Raw genomic sequence first — 25,322 nt, forward strand, 5'->3', positions numbered from 1 at the left:
CAGTTGCCTCCACTATTCATTCATACACTCTTCAGTTGCCCAGGTCCTTACCATGGTCTGCTGCTTAATGCACACTTGGAGAGTGTTGAAAGTTTTGTTTTCGATAGTTACGCCTTATTCCATCAGGACTCCTCTTCGGCAGGCGCTGGGGACACAGTAAATGTCACCCAGAGCAGACCACTCCTCCAGAGCTGTCTCGCACGTTGCATGTTACCAGATGTTTCAGCAGAAGTTACAGGATAACCAGTAGTGGACAGTTACAGAAAAATGTACCTATGGGAGACATTTATTGTTGGCTCCCCAGTAAAGATTGCTTTTTACACTCAAATATTCTCACTTACAGTTTTTTATCCTGCGGAAGTTAGCCGTACATGTTCTCATTATTTTTCTTGTAATGACTGGAGTGGTAACTTATGGCGGCAACTTCCACAAATTCTTAACTGTGGAAAGAGATTTTTGGGGAGGGGAGAGTGTGTCAGGCTACTGCAACGGAATTTCAATAACTGTCCTTTAGTTCTTTCCTTAACAGAAAGGGTTAATAGCTAATCCATTCATTGCTTTCTGTACATGTGCCATGTTCCTTCTTAGTCAACTTCTCTGAAGTTGTTTCTCTGTCCAACACTTTGCATGACAACTTCCCGTATTCATACTTATTTTTGTTACTATTTTCTGGATTTTTTTCCCCCATTTTCATTGCATGTTTTAAGGGGTGAAGGCATACTATTGGCATGCCCTTACTCATTAAAGTAATTGGAAAAGTCCGTAAGTCCAATGTCCAGACCTACTAAGAATCCTTTAAAGGTGAAAAACAGGCTATTTTTTCAATGATTAGCATACTCATAGATGTAATCATACATGAAGCCACAATGAAAGATGAAAGTCTTAAGAGGATTGAGGGTTTTGGTCTTGTTTCCTACCTGGCATTAGAAACAGTCATAGAAAACTATTCAGCTCTTTCTTCCAAATAACATATTAACATTTGCTGACAGAATTTTCTTTGTTTCGTAGTATCATTAGCATTTATGAACAGGAATTGCCTTCAGTGCCAAAGAACTGAAGAAAGAAAACTTTTGGCTATTGAAAAAAAATGTGTATTTTATGGGCTCAAGAATAGGCTTCACTTGACAACACACCTCTCCCCACCCAATATAAACTATTACTTACCAATTTTTTTGGACTGCATTTTTGCTTTAAATAGAATTTTTTTTCCAGAATCAGAAATAAAAGCCATGTTTTCTCTTCCTTGCTCACTCTCCTCTGTCTCAGGCATATGGAACAGACATTACAGTACAGGATTGTGCTACATGTAAACGTAATCCTTGTACCCTGTTTGGTGAAGGTGCTACAGTTTATTTGTGTGGCTATTTCTGTGTCTTATCAGTCAAAAAAAGATTTTTCAGAACTGACTGTTAATGACTCAAAGCTCTCACATCCCACTGATAATAGTGGAAATTGAATATTCCCATTTTAGGGTGAAAATTCTAGTATATATTACATAGGAAAGTGAAAATAACTGAAATACAGAAATACAAAATGTGGGGTTTTTTTCCTAGTATATTAGATTTCTGTCCTCTGAAGACCAGCCTGTATTTTTCTGGAAGGCCAATTGAACTGCAGTTGCCTCAGAGACAACAGATTATTCTTTGGGGGCAGAAAGGTCAGGTACTGCCTGTCCTGGTTTCTTTCTAGTACAGTATTTCCCTCCACTCTGCCTTTAGTTGACCCTACACTTACTTTCAAATGTCAGTCTTTTCCATCCTCCCTACTCGATCAAAACTTTGATCATTTTGAAGAGATTGATTAGGGTTCAAGTGCACATTAGCAAGCATGGCTGTAAATCTATAAAATGTCAGTCTGGCTTATAAAATTGAAATACGAAGCAAACTCTTAAAAAAAACCCAAAACTTTTATGCGTAAGCACAGCACAAGATGTATCATATCTTTATGTAATGATCCTGTGCATTCCATGTTCTTTTTGAAGAAGTTAGGTAGCGGAACATGCTAGAACCTTGAAGGAACTGCAGGACACATTATACTAGTTGTTACAGGAGCATTACAAATGAAAAAAATGTACTTTAAGACTGTTATAAGCTGTTTACTTTAAAAATGAAGAGGCGTGTGTAAGATACACAGAACACATATGTGTCTTGTATGTGTGTATATCCTTGATTGGCTTCCTGGCTTCCAAGAAACACGTTGTGTTTACAAGTATATGATACTTTTAACATGTTGAGACTTGCGAGCAAGCATAATGGTTATGATTAGATAAATGTTATGAGTTCACTTAGTGTGTTCTGTGGAAGAGGAATAGAAAATGGTACTTGGCAAAAGCAATATTAAGACCGGACCAGTGGATGCTGTAAATGACATGCACTGTCGTTTAACAAAAGGGTGACTGTTGCTTGGGTCTGAAAGAGGTAATTATACATTTGGGGAAAAAAGTTGGAGAGTTACAGTTGCTGTATAAAAGTCCTTGGTATTACGTCATGTCATAAATTCAAAAATGTTCCATTGCAACAGCACATACAGTCTTCTTGTCTGGGGAAAAATTATTTTGGGTACAAAACTGGCCTCTGGCAGTTGCCCTTTTTATGGTCATTGTATGGTTTTGCCTTAATTGGCATAAAAGACATCTATTGCGGGTCAAGATTATCTGCTGGGATAGTCAGATCTCTTTGTCTGTCTTGGTTTCGAAAGGAGTCAGTGATCATTCAGCATTTTCATTACTAGTTTGATACCAATATAAATTTAAAACTTCATTTTCCTAAAGAGGGATTGTGCTGGGTTCCCTGAGTTTCTTCTGCCTGTGGATGTTCATTCTTACTTAATTGTATGACTCTTGCTTATTTCATTTGTCAAATCAGGAGCATGCTTTCCATTTTTTTTTTTTTTAAATTCATGCATACAATATGTACCTGGATGGAAGGTGAATGTGACAAAATAACTGCATGATTTCAATTGACCTGATGTCTCGCCTACAGGTTCTTAACTTTTCATTCTAACTTCTCTTGGCTGAACTTGTTCTTAACCTTTCATTTTGACTTCAGTACAGGAATTTTTATAAGAAGTGATGGTTTTAGCATGGCAGACTCCCTCATCCATCTATCCATTTATGCAAATGACAGAATGAACTGGACTGAAGGGAAGGGAAGCAGCACACCAGATAATATAGCAAAGGAATTGCACCTTCATTTGCTAGATGTCTTGTTTTCTTGGCCAGGCAGAGGAGACAGGAACAATGAGGTTTCCTCTATAATAATTATTAACCTTTCTTGCAGTCTTCAGAGCCTCTTTTTTCTCACTCCTCCCTCCTTGTAACTGAGCAATTTGAACTGATTTTTTAGGAACCTGCAGATGTAATTCTGGAGGTCAGGAAGGAAATATTTCATTTGCGGTCAAACTGACAGAAGCTCGTGATGTTTTGCCATAATTTTTGCTTCATCCCAGATAGAATAATAGCTTTTTAAAAAACAAAACCAAAACCACAGTGTAACTGGGACACCTCAGTGTGTTGATATTTTGAAGACTGGGTCTTTTTTTCTTCTCCCCCACACCCCGTGTCTGTGGTACCACTGTTAATGTATGACATTGAAAGACACCAGACAGATTAATAATCTTTAAGGTGCTCTCTGAAGGAGTCATTCTTCCAAAGACCAGCTCATTTATTAAGTATTGCAGGTATGTGTGGCTGTGGCCTCAGTGATGTAACATAAGGAGCATTATGCATGCTTGAAGTTTTAAGACTTCTTTTGTCTTTGTCTTGTCTTCACTGCCTTAGGTTTGTGATCTGTCCTTCAGCCTGAAGAAAATGCTGATCCGACACAAGCTGACTCACAACCCCAATCGACCGATGGCAGAATGCCAGCTTTGCCACAAGAAGTTTACAAGAAATGACTACCTCAAAGTGCACATGGAAAATGTCCATGGTGAAACTGACAGCTAATTATGGTGTGTGTGAGAAGAATGGATCTCCCATTCCAAAGTGCTCCATTTGTACGTGTACAAACTCCAGACTTCTCACCTGACTAGTAAGCGTAGTCAGGAGAAACAACTGTAATGTGTTCACATGTTATTTTTCCCACTTTTTTTTTTTAATATAATAGTAGGATAAAAACCAAAGACAGACATTCACCTGAAGTAAAACATAACTTGAAAATAAAAAGTTGAAGATAAAAGAACTTTGGGAAAATTTTATCCTCATTTAAAAGAAAAAGAAAACAACAACAAAAAAGCTTTAAGCAAACTTCACCTTCTCAATTACAGCCTTAGAAACTTAGATATTGGTAGCATTACCTGGAAATCCTGGACATTTGGAACTGAACCCTTGGCTGTCTGCAACTGTATTTCTGTATCTAAGCTTCAAGACTCCATTAAAATTCTTTAATTTGAAACCACGTGGAATTTGTGATTCTAATTAACTGCTGGTCGCATCCAGGCATATTTTATTCAGATCTTAATTCTGCATTTTGTTGTAACATGATTTTGTCTCATTTTATTTACAGCTTTCTCATTACTAGATGAAACTCACTAACTTGAATTTGTTCTTGAGATGCCAAAATGTATGGATACAGAAACTGTGCAAATCTGTCACGTTAAGTATTTCTGTATGAGCATTGAGGAGGATGCATTTCTTCTGGTTACATGAAACAAGACTGAAGTGAAAACTTCGAGCAATTTAGTTTAAGTACGATATTCATACTCACCATTGTGACGGGCAAGGCAAGTGAAAAGGCATCTTAACAGAGTGGTTTGAGCAGCTACAGTTGCCTAGTTAACATGTATTTGATTTCCTGGTGAACAGCTGGTTCCCAGAGTGTTTCTTCCTGCTGAATCAGATGCCCTGGATTTCTTCATCCCGCTTAACTACCTTTGTTTTCTTAATTCTGTTAATGAGCACTGGGAAAAATACTGCTTTACAACTAAGTAACAATCAAATTCTTCACGTTATCAGATTGAGTTGTTTACTGCAGTAAAACTCTAGAAAAGAGTTCCCACAAGCCCTCTTGTACTACAGCTAGATAACCAAGAAATTTTTGTCTACAAGGACAGTAAAACTGTAACTTCAGAGGGTGATGCATGTGAAATTCCTGAGTTACCAGCAGTTAATATTAAGGCTCTGTCATTAGTAAACTGTTCATATTCATTTTGGACCTGTCAGTGTTTTGTAAAATGAGCTTGCATTGGGACATCTTGCTTCTAGTTTTCATGGGAAAAGAATTCAGCTTCTTTCTGAACTGCAGTGGGGACAATTATGCTGAAATGAACAGCATAATTCTTTATCTCGTGGTAGACTCTACTCAAATCTGTTTATCACATTGTAGATTTTTCTATTCAGAATAACAAAAAAGAAATAGCAATAGTAGTATTGCTATCAATGGAAATAGCTAGCAATAGAAGATGTTGATATATTTAGTGATTAACACTTCCTTCCTTCTCTACTAATAGTTTGGATCCCATTCTTCTGCATGGATATCTGTACATTACATGTTCGGTTTTGAGACCCAGCACTGGATCCCAACAGTAATCTTTTCCAAAGCCATTACTTCTCTCCAGAAAATAAGCAGAAGACACTTTGTGTTTTTCTCAGGAGCTGAAGAAGGCATGCCGCTAATAGCGGGTAATTACAATTACAGGTTCTATATCAGAGGGTCTTAGTTTTTTCTAGGAAGCCTCCTGTTTTGTTATGAGACTGTTTGTCTTCAACCTCCTTTCTTTTCTTTTGGAAGCCTATAACGCTCTGTGATGACAAACTAACAAGTTTACAGGTGTCCTTCCCATTTACAAGGAAGTTGTACACTCAAGTTTCCAGGTTCCCTTTCTTAACGAAACCAGATCACTTACTGCTTGCAATTCTAATAAAGTTGATGAGGGACAAGCAGGAACTGTCACTGTTTTCAGCATTATAGAAAACTTCTAAGTGATGTCTTCCTGTTTATTTCAAAAGTCCTTGACTCAAGTTACATATGACTAGTTAGGCTTGAATGAGCCACCTGCAAGGTTTCTGCAGGCAAAGGGGTAACCTTTAGCTGTATCTGCAGATTTGAAATTGGAATCCAGTGTCCCCTAGGCTGATCTGAATTGAAAAAAGAATAAAGCATAGTAAAGCAACAGACATATGTAATATGTCATATGTAATTGTATAATGTAACCAGACCATAATGTAATTGTATAAAATAGGCCACAGCAGTTTTGCTGATGTAAATTCGTATGGAGAGGATCCTGGAGAAGACCTACATGTGGAGAACCCAATTTCATATAATGTTGTTCTGTAATGTATCCTTTCAGCGTGGAACAAGTACTTAGGTGTTACACTGGTGTGTGACAGAAAAGCGTATCACTACATGTATGTGTTATGTAATTTTGTGTTATGTTGTAACCTCTATGGTGTTACGTAATCACTGTTATGCTCTTTTTAATGTTAATTAAATACAGAACTTATTTTCCTATAATTTTAGTAGTTTTTTGCAGTATTAGTTTTGAAGGCAAACTTGCATGGTTGATGTTTCATGAAATATAATTATTCTGTGACACCTGAATATTTTAGTGCATTCAGTTTCCTGTTGCAATGCATATACTTAATTGTTTCTAAATTGTTTAGGATTCCTGCAGATTTTGAAGGAAAAATGTAATTATGAATATTTCACTTGTTTGTGACAACCACCTCTGTGTTAAAGCATAGCAAGTCATCTTCAGGCCCTTTTTGTTTCCTCAGAGGTATGTGAAACTTGGAGTCTTTGCCAGTTGCATACAAATCATTTGTTCACATAAATCAAATATATTGTATGTGTGTAAGACAAATATAGTAGAAACAGGCATTATAAAGTTGAGGAAAGAATACTTCCTCTCCTTATTTGGAGAGCTTTTGTTAGAAAGTTTATCAGACTAGTATATTTCTAGGTCCAGAGAACTTTAACTTATTGCTACAGTTACTAAAATTAATATAATTTAAGTGTTCAGGTAGCAAAATCAATCAGTACCATATACTGAGATGTCTGATGGTGTTTTGACGATATGTTCTTAATTATCTGCAAGGAGAATTAGGTTGGTGACTTTTTTTGACATGTCTCAGGTGGGTGCAAAGGTGACTTTATTTTTTTGTTTGTTTGCCTTTTTGACATCAGTAAAGTCAAGAATTTAGTCATAGAAAAATTGAGATTACAATTTTTTATATTTTTCTTCCGTTATATTTTTCCCTCTTCCATTTGGTCAATGCAAACTAAGGCACAGAGAACAGCAGAAGAAAAAAACCAAACAAAAAAAAAAGAAAAAAGTTCAAAAGTTAAGATTTTCTAAGCCATTTTTGAGGGACAATGCTATTAAAACACAAAGAAGAAAATCCTTCTTGGGGGAAAAAAAAGAATAATTTAATCTATTTTACATATTTTGCATAGGGTTTTTGCCAGAGATCTTTGCTGCAAAGTTGTGTTACATGTTTAGGATTAATAACTGTATTTGAGGAAAAATAGGTAGTTGCTGAAAGTCAGTACGTGAAGAGGAGAGTGTACTTTTTTTTGGTTTTAATTATTGCTGCATAAATTACAATATACATATGAGGATTAATCATGCTGTATGTAATCAATAGCAGCAGTTAACTAACTGAAGCTTTGATCTTGTTAATGGCTTCAACAGAACAAGGGATGGACAGGATCAATGTGCGAGTGAAAGACCTTCATGGGAAACACAAGAAGTAGGTGCAGGAGGTTGAAGCCCAGCTCCAGGTGATGACTCTTCGATCGTGTCCTCCAGGAACTTTTCTTGTGGGCTAACATGGCTGCAGATCTGCCTGAGCTCCTGCAGAGCCAGCGCCTGGCTTGGCAGCTGCAGGTGTTTCCATGGCAAGAACTGCCCTGTTCTTTCCATGAGGTGGTTGAATTTCTTGCAGTTGGAGGTAATATGATTCAGATTACTGAATTCATGGTGGTGAACTGTATAATTGAGTTTATATGCAATGCAGACTTACCATTATGCAATATATTTCTAATTGGTCATAGCTTTCTTAAAAAAAAACAAAAAAAACCCAAACAAAAAAAAAACAAAGAAAAAAACAAACCAGCAAACCCTTCTCCTTTGAGTAAAAATTTCCATTGACAGTCTCCCACTTGGGTAATACCTTTGGAAGAGATAGAGAACATTCCCTTCAGCTGATTTTGAGAAATGAGAAATTGAAACCTGTTGGTTTAAAGGTAAATGTTAATTTTTTAGTGTGTGTGTTTGTATGTTTGTTTTGCTTTACTGTCTAGTATGACAAACTGACAAAATTCGTTAGTTAACATACTGACTTTTCCATGGTAAGTTGTGTCATGCAGAATAACATGAAAAGCTAGAGATGCTGCTGAAATAATGTGAAGTCACTGAAATTTTAAAGGCTGAGATTTTTTTTTTCCCCCTACATTGTATCTGCAGATCATAACATTCGATTTGTTCTCTTTATTTTTCCATTACTGTTATAACCCCTCTTGGAGAGAACTCCATCTCTGATGTTAGGAACAGCAGCAAACTCGCTTGTTTCTCTTGCTTTCCATTCGGATCAGATGTACGGCCAAAAGCTGATACAAACCATTAATATGATAACATTAGCAAGTGCAAAGGATATTTATAATTCTGTTTTGTCATATATGATTGTGAAGGACTTGATGCATCCTTTAGTTTATACTAGCAAGTTCTAATTAGAAATGAGACAAAGGAGGAAATGGCGTAAGTTAACGTGTGCTGGGCATTTTATGTCGTTATGTTTGAATGTACAAACATAGTGTAGTCAAAGCAATTTTTATGTTCTGTGAGTTAATTTGTGATGTTGTTATAAGAGTATGTTTCTGGTCTGTGTTTTAAATTGCAACTTTTAATGCTCTGCATTTGTGTCAATATGTACCAATACTGTTATTCTTTGAAGACCTCTGACTACAGTTTATTTTAATTTTTCAGTTTAAATGACATAGCATAATAGTCCCTCTCAAAGCATCACTTTTAGAGGTGGAGGAGCTCCGTGTGCTGTTGTCAGTGTATGATCAGGTTATAATAAAATGTTTTAAGTTGTTACATACTTGTTGCACAAAAATATAGGGATTCCCTTCACAATGAGATTTGAAATCTGCCTATTTGTTTTTTTAGGCTAGTGTTAGCTCAGAATATGATAACAGTTACAGCTGTAAAGCTGTATTCTGGAACATGTTTGAATTCTGACAGCTAATTTTTGTCTCTTGTACATACTGTGGCACATCAAGAAGGTAGAGTAATTTAAGGGTGTGCAGTAACAGCTGAAAAGTTGTCACTGATAAACAGTTTCCTTGACCTGGAAAATTATTCATTGAATGTTTCAACGTGGGACTGCCAGTCTTAATTTTATTTAATAGTTGTCTATATTTTGGTCTATTTTATCTCCCATCTCCATTCCCTTGTAAGCTGGTAGTGAATCAGTAATGGCCTGTGAACGAGGGCAGACAGTACACTGGCAAACTCAAGTGTTTGCAAAGCATTTGCTGTTATGCTGTGTCACTTTCACCGAGCCCTATTTGTTATGTTCAAGTAGCATGCCTCTCTGAGTTTGCTAACCTCAGCTACCTCTCATGTTACAACAGGAGTGTGATCAGAGGCTGTGCATGACATATAAACTGTCATCACCCTCCAGTGACAAAAGAAACCAGGGGGAAACAACCGCCCGTGTCACAAGTGGAGGAGAGGCTTGATGGTCCATTTATCTCTGTGGACTCCAGCTGAGGTAGGCAAGAAAATATTCTTGGATCTCCGTCACTGCCCATGTCCTGGGCCTGATCACCTCAGAAAAATCTAGATAGTAAGAAAGATGGAGGAACAAAACCAAAGCTACTTAGTGTTTCACTTACCAGTAGAAATGTATGCAGTAATATGTTTTGACGCCCACCTTGAAAGTGGTAGTAAGTGCTTTCTAGCTTTAACAAAAACAAACCCCCTTTGATTTAAGTGCATGGCAGGAGAGGGCAAGAAGTGTTTTATTGAGAAGTCTGCTTGTTTTAAAGTGGAACTTTCACCATTTTTATTGGAGTTTTGGTTAATGCAGTCATTCTGCACTGACTATGCAATGATCGGTTGTAACTGGAGTCAGCTGAGTCCTGAGAGGGTTCTCACTGCTCTCAGTCTTTGTGTGACCTGAGTGGAATAGGATTTTGAGAAATTACTCAAGCAGTATATCTTAGAAGTGTACATGAGATGCATTGTACATACAAACCGAAACTGTTTAATTCAAGTAAATAATTTAGATGCCTTCCACCTTTCTACTGTATACAGCTGAAATCTCAGATGGGAAGTTTTTGAAGGAAGAAAACGAAACCTCCTGGTGTTAGTCTGTAAGACCATGAGGTCCTTCCAACAACTAACCCAAAGAAAACCTGGAGTTAGGCATTATTCTTCTATTTAATAAAGAGAAAAGTAGTAAGAGTTGCCACCTGGGTTTTTGAAACAGTGCCATCTCACAAGTGTTTCACAGACATATGCATATGCATGAACTGTTATATAGGTCAGATATATAAAAGACAGTCTAGCCTGAAACAGTGAGATCATAGTTTTGTAGAGCTCTGAAGCCTGATTCTGTCTGTCCTCCTGGAAATCAGTGGAATTTAAGTAAATTTTGGAATTTGATTGCATTCTTAAGGATTTTCTTGACAGGATGTCCTGGTAAGCAGGAACTTGGTTCTGTACAAATACAAGCATAGATGGAAAACAGCTGCTTTTTGAGTCAGTAGAGTCATTTGAGTGCAAATGAGAAGAGCACTGAAATCTTAATCAAATAAAATAAAAGAAATTGCATTTAGCTGAGAAGACGTTTTAATAGAGCCATGGTTTCCGAGACTTTTCACTTTCTGGAACAAGCATGAGGCCCAGGATAGAAGGTGTCTGAGCAACTCTGAAGCATGCGAGTATTCTGTTCCAGGATCTGCTTGTTGACTGTCTGCCACTTGGACACACTGCTATATCTCTCTGTTTTCCTCTTTCTCTCTCATCACTACTTTCTTCCTGATTAGCCTCTGAGCTCTTAAGGACAAAATATCTCTGTTCTGCTTATATAGCCACTTGCACTTGCCTTTGTTTAGTTACTGTACTGAATGTAGTAGTAATAATAGGAGCATTGCTTGATAGTTACTGACAGGGTAGTAGGACCTGATGGGGAAACCAGTATTTGAGGACTGTGAATTTAATGTGGCTACAAATAATCAGAAAATATTCCAGTTTTAACTCAGTATTTATTTTGTTTTAAAAAAAAAAATTAGAACAACAATCAGACAAAACTGTAGCCTTTTATTAATACGTCATGTCAGTTCTATGTAAGATTAATTTCCCATGAGACACATCTTGCATCACAAGCAAGTACATGGTTAGCTATGGTGTTTCAGCTGTTAATACAGTTAACTTAAACAGCGATACTTCAAATATCATTGATCATGTGTTCATATCCTTTAGCTATAAAATCCCTGAAGTAATGAAAGTGTCTCTCACCATGTTTGTACAGCAGCTAGCATCAGGTAGATCTAGCGAGTAGTTAACTGTGAATAACTGGTTCACAATTTTTTTGTTCCATTTGTTGCATGATGAAGCAACCATGTTGTTTGCTGAACAATAATTGAAGAGAGGTTGTTTTCAGTTCTGTTTTTCTTTGAGAAGGGCATTCAGCAAAAAGGAACCATTAATAAAAGTTGTTTTGGGTTTGTGGGGTTTTTTTGGTTATCCTTGTACAAGGAAAGACTGTAAGCCCTTAAATCCACAAGTTCATTTCCAGTTTAACAGCTGTTCAAACAAAACTGGGAGGAAGTGCTACAACAGGTAATGTTGCTGCTGGATTAGAGACCTTCACTGCAGCATTATCCAGGTTAACTCTTTAGTACTAATATTGTGGTCATTTTCTGTGTTATGCCTCAGACTTTAAAATATTTAACAAACTTTATCTGCCAAATTCAAGGTGGATCATAAATCTACTTCACGAGTCAAGAAGCACCAAAGTTATTTCACAAAATGTCATCTTTTTTCTGAATGTTTTAAAACTGGAAGTCCATTTGGTATATGCTGACTTTTTAACATAGGTCATTTACACTGTGATAAAACTCAGAAGTATTCTTCTCTACATTATCTTCTACATCTGTATGCAATTTGTTCAGTTTCATGGTAGGCACACTGTGGATTGAATCTGCTGAGATGAAATAATAAAAGCCCTTTGGGCATAGAAGAAAAAATCTGTGATTACAGATCTCACTTTTGTTTTCTTCCTTTATCACTTAAAACTAAATTATTAAAAACTTTGAATAATAAAACTAAAGTTGAAAATATCCATTTAATCAAATTCAATCTAGAAAATGCAAGAGGGGGATGAATTATTGAATTAAAACTACACTAATCTTTACAAAAAGCCAAGATGCATGTTTTTTGTGTTTGTTTATTGGAGCTTGCTGTTTCTAACCAGGGCTACTTGCTGCCTTTCCTTCTGGTTTTAAGCACAAAGTTTAGTTTATGATAACTAAATCTTGTCAGATGACACTGACAGCTTACGTAGAGGACATTTTCTACTGTTTTGCTTTTCCAGAAAGAAAAGGTGGTTGAATTACTCAGTTATTCTGGGCAGAGGGTGCGAAGGCCTGAGCTTTCATATCCTTTCTTGTGATTTGAGCAGCCTTGAGTCACGTAAGAACATCTTCTGTTAAATTTCTTCCTATACTTTTGTTTTCACTCTGTGTGTCTGAGAGAAAATCCTGCAGTTGTTTTTAGTGACCTGGCCTAGGAGTCTTTCTCGAATGAGTGCAATGTTAAGTTTCTTCTGCCTTGAGGGTAGTTGTCAGGAAGCCAAGCAGGTGAGGTTATCCCTTTCTAAACTATCTCCTCACCCAGGTCCAAAATATTTGTGTGGGATAACAGGGCTAGACTTAGCTCTTCAATATAGAGAAAGACCATAAGATCAACAAGCCCTCTGTTAGAGCTACAAATGAGGCCAGCTGTATTGACCTGCAAACCAAAGCTTCTGTAAATTCTTCTGCCCACTCCTTTACCGTGCAGTAAGGATGGCTGGAAGCAGCGGTTTCTTCTCCTTGCTTTGATACTTTTCATCACCTTAGCAATTGTAGCAAGATAAGTAAGGTTTGAATATGGCCTCAGAATTCAAATGAGGATTGGAGTGGAAAAAAGCTGTAAAATTAATGATTTGGACTTCATTTTTGTTTTCCTGATTCTAAAAATCATGTAGAAAGCAGACCTTCTGTGCCACCACAAAACTGAACATCATTCAGCTAATCGGTGGAGAGATGGCAAGAGGCTGCCTGTTGGCTAAGTTAGCTGTTCTCAGTCAGATGGAAAAACTACTATGATTGGTATGCAAGTTTAATGCTTTATTTTTAAACTTAAAGAATTAATGGCCAATCAGAAGGAAAATAAAAAAATGTTGGTTTTCACTGGTATAAATTAGTGCATTTGCTTTGTACCAGAATGGTACCTTTCTGCTGTATATTTGTGATCTACTCTTCAGCTGAGGTTGTCTAATTTTTTTTTTTTTTAAATCAACAAGTATTACAAAGAATCATCCTACTTAAATTTCAGTCTACTAGCTACCAGCCATGTGATTGCTTGCTATGTACGGTGAACAGGGTTCTATTTTCTGAGTCATATTGGTATGAGAACTTTATTATATTTATTAATATATCTTTATCATTTAGGATTAGCTCATGATTTGATTTCTTTATAAAAGACTAACAGTAGAAGACAGTATTTTCCCATTCAGCCATGTCCCATTCATTGATACTAAAATGCCATCAGTAAGCAGAAATACAGCTCTTAACCAGTTAAACACCTAGTTTCCAGTTAAATGTTACAAAGCAAGATTTTTCCAGAAATAGAAAATTAATAGTCAGGTTGTGGAGTCCTCAGTCATGATTGTAAATTGCTACTCCTGGGCATAATACTGATCATTGTATCAAGTTATTAGTAAGGTGAATATATTTATTAAACCTAAGAAAGCTTAACATGTATGTGTTTCCTAGCAGACTTCTTTCATAATTGCTGGTAACTTCCCTTGTGAATATAAAAGCCCAGTCAGTAGTCAATTCTGTAATTGCAAGTTTCCTATGATTAATTGTGCTGTTTCCTAAATTAGAGTCCAGCAAGGTCTGCTCAGGATATGGGCTACTGTCATGTCCACAAGGATTTTAGCCATAGTTCATCTCTCTATCAACAGAGGATAAATACTTAAATGTTTTGCTTCAAAAGATATTTTCAGAAAGATAAAAACAACTTATGAAGGCACTTACTCTAATAGAATTTAGAGCTACATATTTGCTGTGCACTCAAAATGGCTGTGGCATTTGCCTTTGCTTTTTCTAAAAGCAGATCCTGGCTGGATAAAGTGACTGTTTTTACCATCTCTTTTTCCGCTCGGTATCCCTCGCGACGTATTTTGAGAAGACCCAGACATAAAGAACAACATTTGCTAGAAACCAAGCAAAGTAGATCACAGATGAATCCTTCAGTCTATATTCCATTTCAGACTTGGGTGAATCCACAGCTGCTGTAGATTTTAGCAATATATAGTCTGAGAAAACTGAAAATGTTTTCTTGTTCTCATCTCATACTTCCTTAATTTTGCTTTGGGAAGTTGATTTATGCTGGTGTAAGAAAAATAAATTACCATAGTCAATGCATATGCAAGTGTATGGTTACGGAGTTCACTGTTTACAATAGGCACGAGCAATATATTTAAGTTTAAAAGTTTACATATGTATGCATGCATGCACATACACAGATCAAAATGTGTAGACAGTAGGAAAGGGATGTTATGAATATGACTTAAGTCTTACGTAATGACCGAACAAGACAAATCAGGTCCACCTTATATTGGAAAGGATGAAAACCTGCTCTGTGTATTAGGCTGAGAACAGTCTGTCTCTGCCTTGCATCTGTGAGGAAAAACTGACAGTAGTAAGAAGGCCTTTCATTGATGAGGTTCATTGAGCAACCTGTTAATGAAACACAGGATATGGCTTCCATGTCCGTAGACTAACAGAGGCATCCCTGCGTACGAATAGACTTCTCCAAAGTGTGAGTTACACATCTCATTTATATTGACCCCGTGGCTTGGATTCCCAAAATAGCTACGCTGGAGTCTTTACTCTAATGGAGAAGAGTGAAAACTGAAAAGAAATTTTTCATCATCTTGATAATGATAACATTAGTAGAGAGGCTGCAGTGGGCAGGTCTTTCTCATGTCTAATTGTGTCCTTACTGGGGCACCACAGAGAACAGGATTTAGACTAGAGAATCCCTAATCAGATAGGTGCTTACCTGCTTTGAAATGAAGTACCTAATCATTCTTCTGACTTTATACTGATTACACGAGCCAACTTCCCTCTTGCACTTTGTTTTTGTATACTTTCCGTGTGTCTTACAAGGTGGATCTTGGCATCTAATTTGGGACTGTAGGTTCTGCTGGGAGTAAGTCTATTTATGGCTGTAGCCCTGAACACTTGAATGTCTTTTGAAGATTGGTTTTAGGTTTCCAAGTCAGTTAGGACAATTTTATCCTGTCCTATCAGCAAACAGCATGAGATACCATATGTGAGAAAGCAAACTCTCCAGTTGCAGCTCTATTTGAGTTGGGCTAGCTGTTGTACAAACTGATCATATCACCGCCAAGCTGAGGATGCAGGCTTCCTCTGTGTGTTTTTAAAAGTCATTATATCATTGGCAGCGATTAATGACTTCCCAGCTGAAATCAGTGAACAAATATGAATGACTAAATTGTGGTCATTTTGATTATCTGCGGAACCAAAGCAGGCCAGTTTCAGAACAAATGAAGAATTGTCTCAACCTGGTTAATAGGATTCATATTTTCACCATATGACAAGGTTATATGTTTAAGTAAATGCAATCAGGAATCTAAATGCAATTATGAATCTAATTTCCCCTAGTAAATGGTCAAATTCTCCTATTAAAAAAAAAAAACTAAAACCAAACCCACATGTATTTCAGAACACCAGGGTCTTGAGCTTCTTTTTATCTGGTGTCTTATGTGTGCGTCTTTTTTACATTCATCAGTTTACCTATGCTTCTGCCCTCTTGTGGATTTTAAATGTATTAAATACTGTAGATTTATATTATCCAGGTTTTAAGACTACAGGTCTTTGTAATGATCTTAGGACTAATTTGCATTATCTAGAAAAATAACAGGAGTGCATGTTCTAGCATGTGCTGCATTTCTTCTGAGTGCATTGTTTGACTAAAAGAATTGCTTTACCTACCCTCTGGTTTGGGAAGTTCTTTTGTTCTGTTTTTAAACCATATTTGTCAAACTGGCATAGCTGCCAGATCTTGTACATGTTGTTCTCATTTCTTATCCCCTTACTGTCACACAATTGCTCTTCAAATCTGACTGTCTCAGGAATCCATGAATTGAAAGATAATGACAAAGCATATGAAATACCACTGAAATTCAAAGCTTTGGGAACTTCTTCTAAGGTCATAAGGTGAACAGATCAGAGCCTTCTACAGGATAACACTTTGCCAATGCTACTTATAATTTCTGTCGAAAATACTGCTGTGTGTGCAGAAGTATTAAATTGTTTCAAAGCTGGAGGCCAGGGATCACTCCCTGTGCTGAATGCATCCAGGAGGATTAGTGTGTGTAAACCTGCAAGGTAGAATATAGTAAATAATGCATACAAATGGAAATCCAGGCCCAGATATTCAAAACTTTATGTATACATTCTGTGGTTTTCAGAGTCCTTCAAATTATCTGTCATTTTTATTGTGTTTCTGTTTTTTAAGCCAATACAGTTTTGAATTTTGCTACAGATCTAAGAAAAAGTTGACTGTTATGTTCATAGTGTGCAGCTGGGAACAGGAAAAGCTCAGCTAATGTGAAATGATGTGTCAGACAGTATCGTCTTGGCACTATAACGGTCAACACAAAATAATTTAGATAGCCTCTTGGCTTCTATCTTGTAAAATATAACAGTCAAAGGACAAGAAAGGAGAAATAAATAGCGTGGGGTCAAAGTCGGGAATTAAAAAGTAAGTGTGAAAAGTGAATTCTTGGAGAGAAATTTGAAATAGGTTGCTGGTTTCCTAGAAGGAGGAGGTGTTCTAGGACCAGGGAGCATTCTGGAGGAGCAGTTTGAAGGGCCTTATAACAAAATGGAGGTAAGGACAAAAGCCCAGTCTAATCTTGCTTTTTTCCTCTTCATATTTCTACCACTGCTGTTGTCAGCAGCTGAACTAGCACAGCAGCCAGTGATACTAGAAAACTGCCTCTGGCAAGAGCTTGCATTGATTGCACTATTTTATTGGAATCCTGTTCTCTTCCGGATGCACACAAACTGGCCTGCTGGAAAAATTCAACATATTTCCGGTAGAAGCCATGAAAATTTGTGGAAAAAGCCATAGCAGAGATACCCCTAAGCCGTGGTGGGGTGTGAGTGGGTGACCACGGGGGTGGTTTTGTCTGCATTTTGGGTGTGGGTAGCGGCATGTGCCCCTCGTTCAGGCCAGGCTCACACTGTCCAAGGTGCTGATGGCACCTGGGCGACGCGGACTACCTCTGCACCACAAAAGCGGGGACCTGCCTTCTGGGACCAGCAAACCCCCAGATAAAAGACAGGTCTCTCAGGGCCAGGCTTTGTTTTGTTCTGCACAACAGCATGGGATGAGTAGCTGTCAGAGCCTGTCTTACCACCAGTGTTGATATTGTGATAACCTCTATGCAGGCATGGTATATAGCCATCACAAAAGCATGGCTATCTGGATTTTCGCCTGAATGTCCCATTATCTTAACCTTATTCCTCTGTGCTTACATTTGCATCATTTGGATGATGTTGCAGAATAATTTTTCTGTTTATTTTTGAGAAAGTAGCAAAAATATTCAAAGCATGAAAATTCATTTCTTGTTGGTAACTAAGCTTTTATCGTGCAGCGTTGCTGCCTCAGGTAGACCTGGTTCCTAACTTCTGTAATTTCTCAGGTCAAAAGTTGCTTTTGTTGTTTTTTTCTTTGCTTTTTTTTTTATGGTGTCTGTGGTAATTTTCATGCCTGCCGTATGACAGCAGAGACTAGAGGTCACTTTGGTGAAGGTGGAGGTGGTAGCTTGCTGTTATGAGCAGTGAAATAGCAGATAGAAAATAAGAGAGACAGAGGCATTGGAGTAAAGCTTATGCTATTTCTTTGGCAGAGATCACATAGACCACAACTCCTGGACCCAGGAAGATGCTGTTGTTATGCTGCAACATGTATGGAAATGGAAGTAAAATTTCATTAGTTGTATTTGACATTATTTGTATTTGACGTTACAGACCATTTACGTCTCTTGAAACTGTAAACTCAGTTCTGACTGGTAAGGCTGGTGGTTATCTTTTCTGTGCTTTTGTTTCTTCTCTGTTTAGCACCAGAAATCTGAGGTGAAGGAGCACAAAGCTGATCAGAAAGCTCTGTATCTATAAAAGCACTTGCAGGTTGAGGGGGGACTTGTTATAGGGAGGATTTTATTTATCACAGCTGATAATGGAGCAGTGACTCTCCCAGTGGGAAACTTTAAATGCCTGACAATGTTGTTAGGGGGAATGCATGATGTGGAATATTCTGTTTCCTCATCTCATTTTCCTTCTCCCCTGCATTATTTCATTGACACAGGAATAGAAAATAAGACTTTTCAGGAGAAGAAGAGTAATTGAACATCTAGCTCACTCAAAAGGACTCTGATTCAAGTTTGGAGAGAATGTTTCAGAGCTGTGGGGAAACTGAGGTAGGATATACAGGTGTTTTAGTGTTTGGCCTGGATCGTTAATCACTTCTGCTAACTAAAGGGTAAGCAAAGAAAGTGTATTAAAATGTAGTTCCTCTGAAAGAAAAAATCATGCTTTTGAATTGAGGTTGTATATATTGACAGTAAAAATATGCAAGTTTAGGGGCACTTACAGCTTCCTTTTCCCTTTGTACTACAGACAAGTGCCACCTTTTTAGAATTACTGATGGCTGACCCAGTAATTATGAGAGTCTTCTAATTATCTGCTGTGCTGTTTTCATGATTCTGAACTTGGAAGCCAATGCAACCAAAAAGCCAGAAGATGATTGTAGTGTAGATATTTGAGTGCTCCAGATGATCAGAAAGGCAGGAGGTGTGGAAGGGCGAGCATAATTCCCATGTGAGTGCAATAGTGTCCTTCACAGCATCTTCTGAAATGGATCTTGTGGCTCTAAGGAGATGGATTCTAAAAATGGATGGATTCTGGAGGCTGAACATGAAGATTTCAGGTATTTTACCTGTTCTCCAGCTAGGAGAGAGAGAAGTGTATTTTAAAAGAACAAAAGTTGGATTCTCAAAATGGCACATTTTCTGAGTAGAAGCTCTCAGAAGGATGACAGGTATCACAAGATGTGTAAAAAATCCTGATGGCTGTCAAGGCTAGAATGGAAATAACATTTGTTTAATTACTTTTTTCTAAAGCACATTAATCTCTACACATGCAAATGACCACATAGATGTTGAATGGTGTTTTGATGATTAAGCCTTTATTGTAGTTATAACCCTAAGCTTGTGTGTTGTTATATGCTGTCCTGCTGTCCTGCTCTTTAGTGTATGTATGGGTTTTTTTACTAGCTACCTAGCACATACATGTGTGCATGTGTTCACTAAGACTCCAAGAAGACATTTAAATGCATGTTGGACTTCTGTGAGAGTCCATAGGACTCAGATGCTTTTTAGAAAATAAGGAAGAGTCATTCAAACACCATCCTAAATAGGAAAGTAAAGGTGTGAGGAACTGAAACATAAGGCTGTTTTTGACATACTTGTTCTTGCTAAGTAACAATTGACATTGTAAATGTCTTGGGGGTTTTTGTAAATGCTACTTATTCTGAATTAGTGATAAAAAATTTTCCACATTATTTTAGTACTGACAACAAATTCCCTTATTCTGCCAACATAACATTCTCATTTTGCTGAAGAAAGCTTAAAGTCCCTTGCTTTTTTTTTTGCATCTCAACTTTCAATTCTACTAAATCTTTCAGTCACTTCTCTTTACATCTTTATTTTCAGCACATTTAGGTAATCTGTAGGGTTTTAAGTTGTTTTAGCTTGGGTCCATTGTGAGACATTAATACAGCTTTGACAAGGTACATGGTGTGGAACGTTTTGGTCTATAACACCAATAAAAACAGATGGGGGAGCAGAGCCGTGTATGACGTAAGGCACGCAAAAATGTGGATCTCGCCAATTAATCATGGCATACTGCTGACAAATAAGTGACAGTAATTGATGCAGCCCTTTGAGAGACAATCTGGAACTACTGCAACCTGGGAAAGCTCATTCATTTCTTTTCCTTTGCAAAGTTAGTGGTGAATAACAGCCCTACTTAATTGCTGCTCAGTGTTGCTTTATAAGGTAACAGTGTCAGTGACAAGCCAGGAAGTAAAAGAGTCTAGCAGTTGAGCACTATCTGGCTAAGTCTCGTCTGCGTTCTCTTTCTGCAAACTATTGATGTTTTCTTTTCAGTATATTGGCCACCAAAGGGCTGATGCACATTCACCTAAAGTGCATTTGAATATCTAAATGTGTTAGGTTTTCTTCTTGACAGTCTAATTATCAAAATGTTTTCATTAATTATATTAATCTTATACTCTTAGGCTGTAGTATCAAGATTTCTAAGATGCCCAGCAGATTCCAGCAAAAAAATGTGTGCACCCTGACTAGATCTGACTTGCACTCTGTGCTTTGTTTTAGGTGAACTTGTCTGACTCAGAGTAAAGCCAGAAGATCTTAGGGCTGTAAGAAAATGTCTAACTGTTTTAACAGGCAGTATGCCAGACCAAGGCAACATATATTCAAACCACTGTCTGCTGCTAAGATCCCGTTTGCAGAGCATTCCCTTTTTTGACAGCAGGGAGAGAAATCAAGGCTCAGTCCGGAATACTAGAACAAAGAGAGATTTCTGCTGAATTTTCTCTCCAGTAGGCAGTGGCTGCTTCCATCACATTGAGCAAAAGTTCCTTCCAGAGCAACAATAGCCTGCCTTGGTTATTACTGGAGTGAGGCCAAAATATTTCATTTCAGTGCAATAATATTTTTACAGCGAAAGAGCTGCTGAACGGGGCCTGCTAGGACTATCATATTTGCTGGCAGGGCCACCTCCTACCCAATCATGATTTAGATCTGCTGCCATTTCCTTGTAATTGTCAGGGTGGGGAAGATAGTATTCAAACCCCTGTTACTCCTGTATAAGCTCTCTGATGGTTTCTTTTTTTGCTTTTTTACCTCTTTTCTGCTGCAGCAGAACAGGTGTCCCCAGCTCTGAGAAAAGGAGGAGGTAGCCAGACAGGGGTGGCATAAATAGCCGTGTGGTAAGATGGGCGGGTAGGAAGAAAGAGTGCTGAGGACTTCCAGCTCATTGCTCTGGTTGTTTCATTAAACAGAAGGGCAGCGAGTCAGGCGGTAACACTGGATAAAGGAACTGGCATAATGACAGACCACCGTGGTTGTCTATAGGAAAGAGGAAGTTTTCAGCAGTTTTCATGTAAGATTCTGCTGGCACTTCAGAAAGAAGGAATAATTGCTCTCATTTTATGGATGTGGGAACTGAAGCACAAGGCAGTTAATTGCCCTATTTGCTGATAATCCAAACACTTGCCTGTTCCATTGACTGGAACAAGAGGTGCAGAAACTTATGACCTCTGTGAACCAAGTTGGTTACATCTGATTTGCCCAACCTCTGTAGTGATTCAGCAACAGAACAGAATGGAGGTCTAAGTATCGATGTAGGGAGGGGAAAAGAGGAAAGCTGCTAATGAATCGGGTGTTTCCTTACACTAAAATCCCTTGCAGTGGCACTGGCAATTTGGATCTTCCAAACTGCTAAGCACTACAGTTCCTCTGTGGCCACAAAAGACTGGTGTGAAGAGCTGGAGAGAACTGGAAATGCTGCACAGAGCTGAGAAATGTGGATGTAGTCACCTGCATGTGAAGTGACATGGGAAGAGAGGCAGCTCCCACGTTGTCAGAGGGGCTGCGCCTACCTCCAGTCTAATTCTCCAAAGCCCCGCAACATGTCAGTGGGTAATGCATATTTCACACAGGTATAAATGAGCACGCACTTGAAAGGTGGCCTGTACCAACCTGACCATTTGCATCCTTGTCACCAGGTTTGTGGCCAGGCCTCAGAGCTGCTGAAATGACAGCACAGCAGTATTTCTGGATGCTTCACAAGTTGGCAACATCAGTGAAAATATCCTATAGTTTCAACCCCTCCCACAAGTTCTTTCCAGGTGATGTACCAATCTCCTTTTGCGGAACAAAGACTTCAGTAATAAATGTCCATTACTTAAAATACTTCATGATTTTTGTGCTGACACCACCATCAATCCGTAAGAACTATCATCTGTGTCCAGTCTGAAGGGTTTTGAAGCATGGGTATGCCAAGAAAGGAGCAGTCACAGGGGCCTTTTTCAGTCTTGAAAATCTTAAATCATTCTGCTGAATAGTGGGCTTATAGTATTGGCATACCCACAAATAAAGCTGTAGTTAAAGCAGCAATGTACAGAATTGCACATCTGGGAGTGCCTACAGAGATGGTTTGTTTCAATGCAGCATTGTGGGGGTTGGTCAGTGGTAATTCCCATCTTGCTGATGGTGTATGAAAAGTAGATGATCTCGTTTGGACACACTACAAACTTTTCTGGATTTAGCTTCAGATTGGCAGAGAGCATTGGGAAGACGTCAGGTCTTTTAGCATGCATCATATCATCTAAGCACAAAACTGAATGAACCATGCTTTATTTTTCCATGCAACTCATCGTCCAGCCTTTTCTTCTGGAAACACTCTAAATGATGCTTTACTTCCTTTTGTGAAATCTCCAACTCCGGATTTTTGCCTTTTTTTTTTCCCCAGCTTGTGAGGTTTTTTTCCTTTTTCTGTTTTTAAGCTTCTCTCCTGAGTTTCAAAGTGCTGTAGGCACTGGTGACTGAGCAGCAGATTTTTTCTTACTTCCATTTGGCCATATTTTCTTTTTGAACACAAATTTACTTCTTTAGAGCCTGAATATTTTTCCTCACATCATTCTTGTTGCTCTGATATTGCAGTGCTGTTGCTAGAATAACTAGCAAGAATGTTCTAGCAACAGACTGCAAGGATGTTATTCTTCTCTAGCAGAAATAGTCAAAATGTGGGGCTTTGCAGGGAATTTCCAGTAAGAGAGGAAACTGATGGCAATGTAAAGAAAATCTTCAGTGAAACCTTACTTGTTTACAAGGAAGGTACAAAACTGTTTTTCTGAATACAGAAAAATTAAAAAAGAAAAAAAATTAAGAAGTCTAACAAGTCTTTGAGTGCAATTCCCAGAATTTCTTGGTAGTGGAAAGTATAAAACACTCTCCTTCCATCAAAGCTTTTTTATTAGGTGTATGCACGCGATTCTTGCTCTGACTTCCTGACTGGCTTTGGTTTTCTTTTCTCTTGTCTGTACTGTTTTGCCTTCTCACTTCAGATGTAGAGATACACAGTTCTGCCAAAAAAATATCTAGTGAAACACCTCCACCTACAAGTAGCTCAGGTTTTGAGGTGGCTTTGTGTGCAGTTTTGCTTCGCATGAAAGCACATGTAATCTTTCACCTATTTGACTCTCTAAAGCAGCTTTAATGGCTTTATAAAACTATCTTAAGGAAAAGGCCAGTGTTATTCCAACCCATCTTAATGAAGTTTAATCCAGTCTGCCACCTAATGACAAGATCCTTTTGACCCCACATTTTACATTGGAGTTAGTAGAAGTAAAGATGTACCATAACAGAATGGCTTTTCTTCTCCTTGCAGCTCAGGTTATTTGCACCATCTGCTATTGTTACTGCATTACCTGCCAAAAATTGCTGATTTTATTGAAACAGCTTTCGCTGTCTGGTACTGAAGAGATCTCAAGTGTTTATGTGGTTGTGCCTGGAGGGAGAGCAGCAGCAATTCACAATTTCTGTGGGGCATTTTGGATTTGGTGTGCTTACTCTTAGTAAAAGTACATCCTTGTGTGTACATGGTGAAGCACTCTGAGGTAAGTGTAGGCTACAAGCAGAAAGCCTACAGAAGAGAGACATTTGTGGAGCCTTAGGTAGATTTCCATAGCTTTTGTATGTAAATTTACGAGAGAATATCTCGGAGACTAGGAATAGGGTAAATCAGATGCGGAAGGACCTCATCATTTCATCTAAGTTGAGGTGGTTTTGCATATGAAATAGAGGGAACTGGAATTTTAGCTGTTGCAAAAGTCCTGGCAAATGCCAGGAGTGTTTCCCTGCAAGATTTTACTATTGTGTTCTCAATTCCACTGAATGTTTTCTCTTATTTTAGTAGAGATCTTGGAATAAATTAGGTATGATGCAAAATCTGTTTCCCTCTAAGTTTTTTCCCCTCTTTGCCTTTTCCCTTCAGGTTATTGTTGCTGTTACACATGTCAACTTCTCAACTCTTCCTTTCCTGCCTGTCTTTCTCCGTGTTTAGATCTTTCTCCAAGAAATCTGGAAAGATGCACTCATCTATTTTCCTTCCAAGCAGAAGAACAAAAGCACAAAATGAGTGGTGTATTCCCTGCTGATTTCACAACTTGAACCAATATTTTTCACAATGTTTTCGCAGCCTTCCTCCAGAGGCACCTGCCAGATCTTGATCCCTGCTCAAACTCTCACTGCTGTGGCTATGCACTGCTGTGGATTACTAGGATAAGATGTGACCTAGGAAAATGTGACTGCAAGTGGTAAAAGCAGGAATGTTTTTCTATAGAGAAAAGTTAACACTTCCTTTGCATCTGAGTTTGTTATAACATAAGTAATTATGCAGAGTTCAAGGTCTCTAGAAAACTATGTTCTGGTATCTTTGACACACCTCATACTGTATTTTTAACTTTGATGCAATGTAGCTGTCACTATTTCCTGCATGCTATAGCTATTTTACTGAACTGCTAAAGTAATGTTCTTTTTAAACCATGTTTTTCTAACATTTTCAGAACTGCATGAATAGAGGCAGTCAGCATTGTTAGGTTCATTCAGAAGAGCACTTGAGACTGGCTGCTTGCAATTATGTGTCCAAGCAGTGACTTGGATACATAGATATATATATAATATAGATACCGAGATATTTAATTCCTTACTACATTTGTAGTTATCTAACATTTCAGTGTTTCCAGAAGAAGAAGCCGAATGAGTCGCACAAGTATTCATGAGAGAAGGAGGCGTTGTGTCGGATGATTAGGTGTCATGTCCCTCTGGGAGTGCTTCTCTGCTGCCTACCTTACACAACGATGAGGAGCCCATTGCGTTGCAGTCCCTGTGTAGGCTGCAGCTAGTGACAGCATTTTCT

The 25,322-nt window shown here is 38.1% G+C and overlaps 1 protein-coding gene and 1 long non-coding RNA gene across 8 annotated transcripts in view; both read left to right on the top strand.

Moving 5' to 3' along the window:
• The window catches only part of PRDM5 (PR/SET domain 5), a 94,647-nt gene extending 88,534 nt beyond the window's left edge, over positions 1-6,113 (top strand). For 4 of the 5 annotated variants that reach the window (XM_075501163.1, XM_075501166.1, XM_075501165.1 and 1 more), the window contains one exon: positions 3,779-6,113. In XM_075501163.1, the coding sequence (XP_075357278.1) occupies positions 3,779-3,943 (165 nt within the window). In that variant the 3' untranslated portion in view covers positions 3,944-6,113. The remainder of the gene's footprint in view (positions 1-3,778) is intronic. The other variant, XR_012775659.1, reaches the window with a different exon arrangement.
• Positions 6,114-8,453: 2,340 nt separating this feature from the next.
• LOC142408753 (uncharacterized) overlaps positions 8,454-25,322 on the top strand; it is a 34,125-nt gene continuing 17,256 nt past the window's right edge. Inside the window, exons 1-6 of one of the 3 annotated variants that reach the window (XR_012775406.1) lie at positions 8,454-8,694; positions 9,576-9,715; positions 12,545-12,642; positions 18,625-18,736; positions 21,812-22,042; positions 22,129-22,251. This is a non-coding gene — a long non-coding RNA (uncharacterized LOC142408753). The remainder of the gene's footprint in view (positions 8,695-9,575; positions 9,716-12,544; positions 12,643-18,624; positions 18,737-21,811; positions 22,043-22,128; positions 22,252-25,322) is intronic. The other 2 variants (XR_012775408.1, XR_012775407.1) reach the window with 2 other exon arrangements.

Source organism: Mycteria americana, chromosome 4, assembly GCF_035582795.1.
Source record: "Mycteria americana isolate JAX WOST 10 ecotype Jacksonville Zoo and Gardens chromosome 4, USCA_MyAme_1.0, whole genome shotgun sequence".
NCBI lineage: Eukaryota > Metazoa > Chordata > Aves > Ciconiiformes > Ciconiidae > Mycteria > Mycteria americana.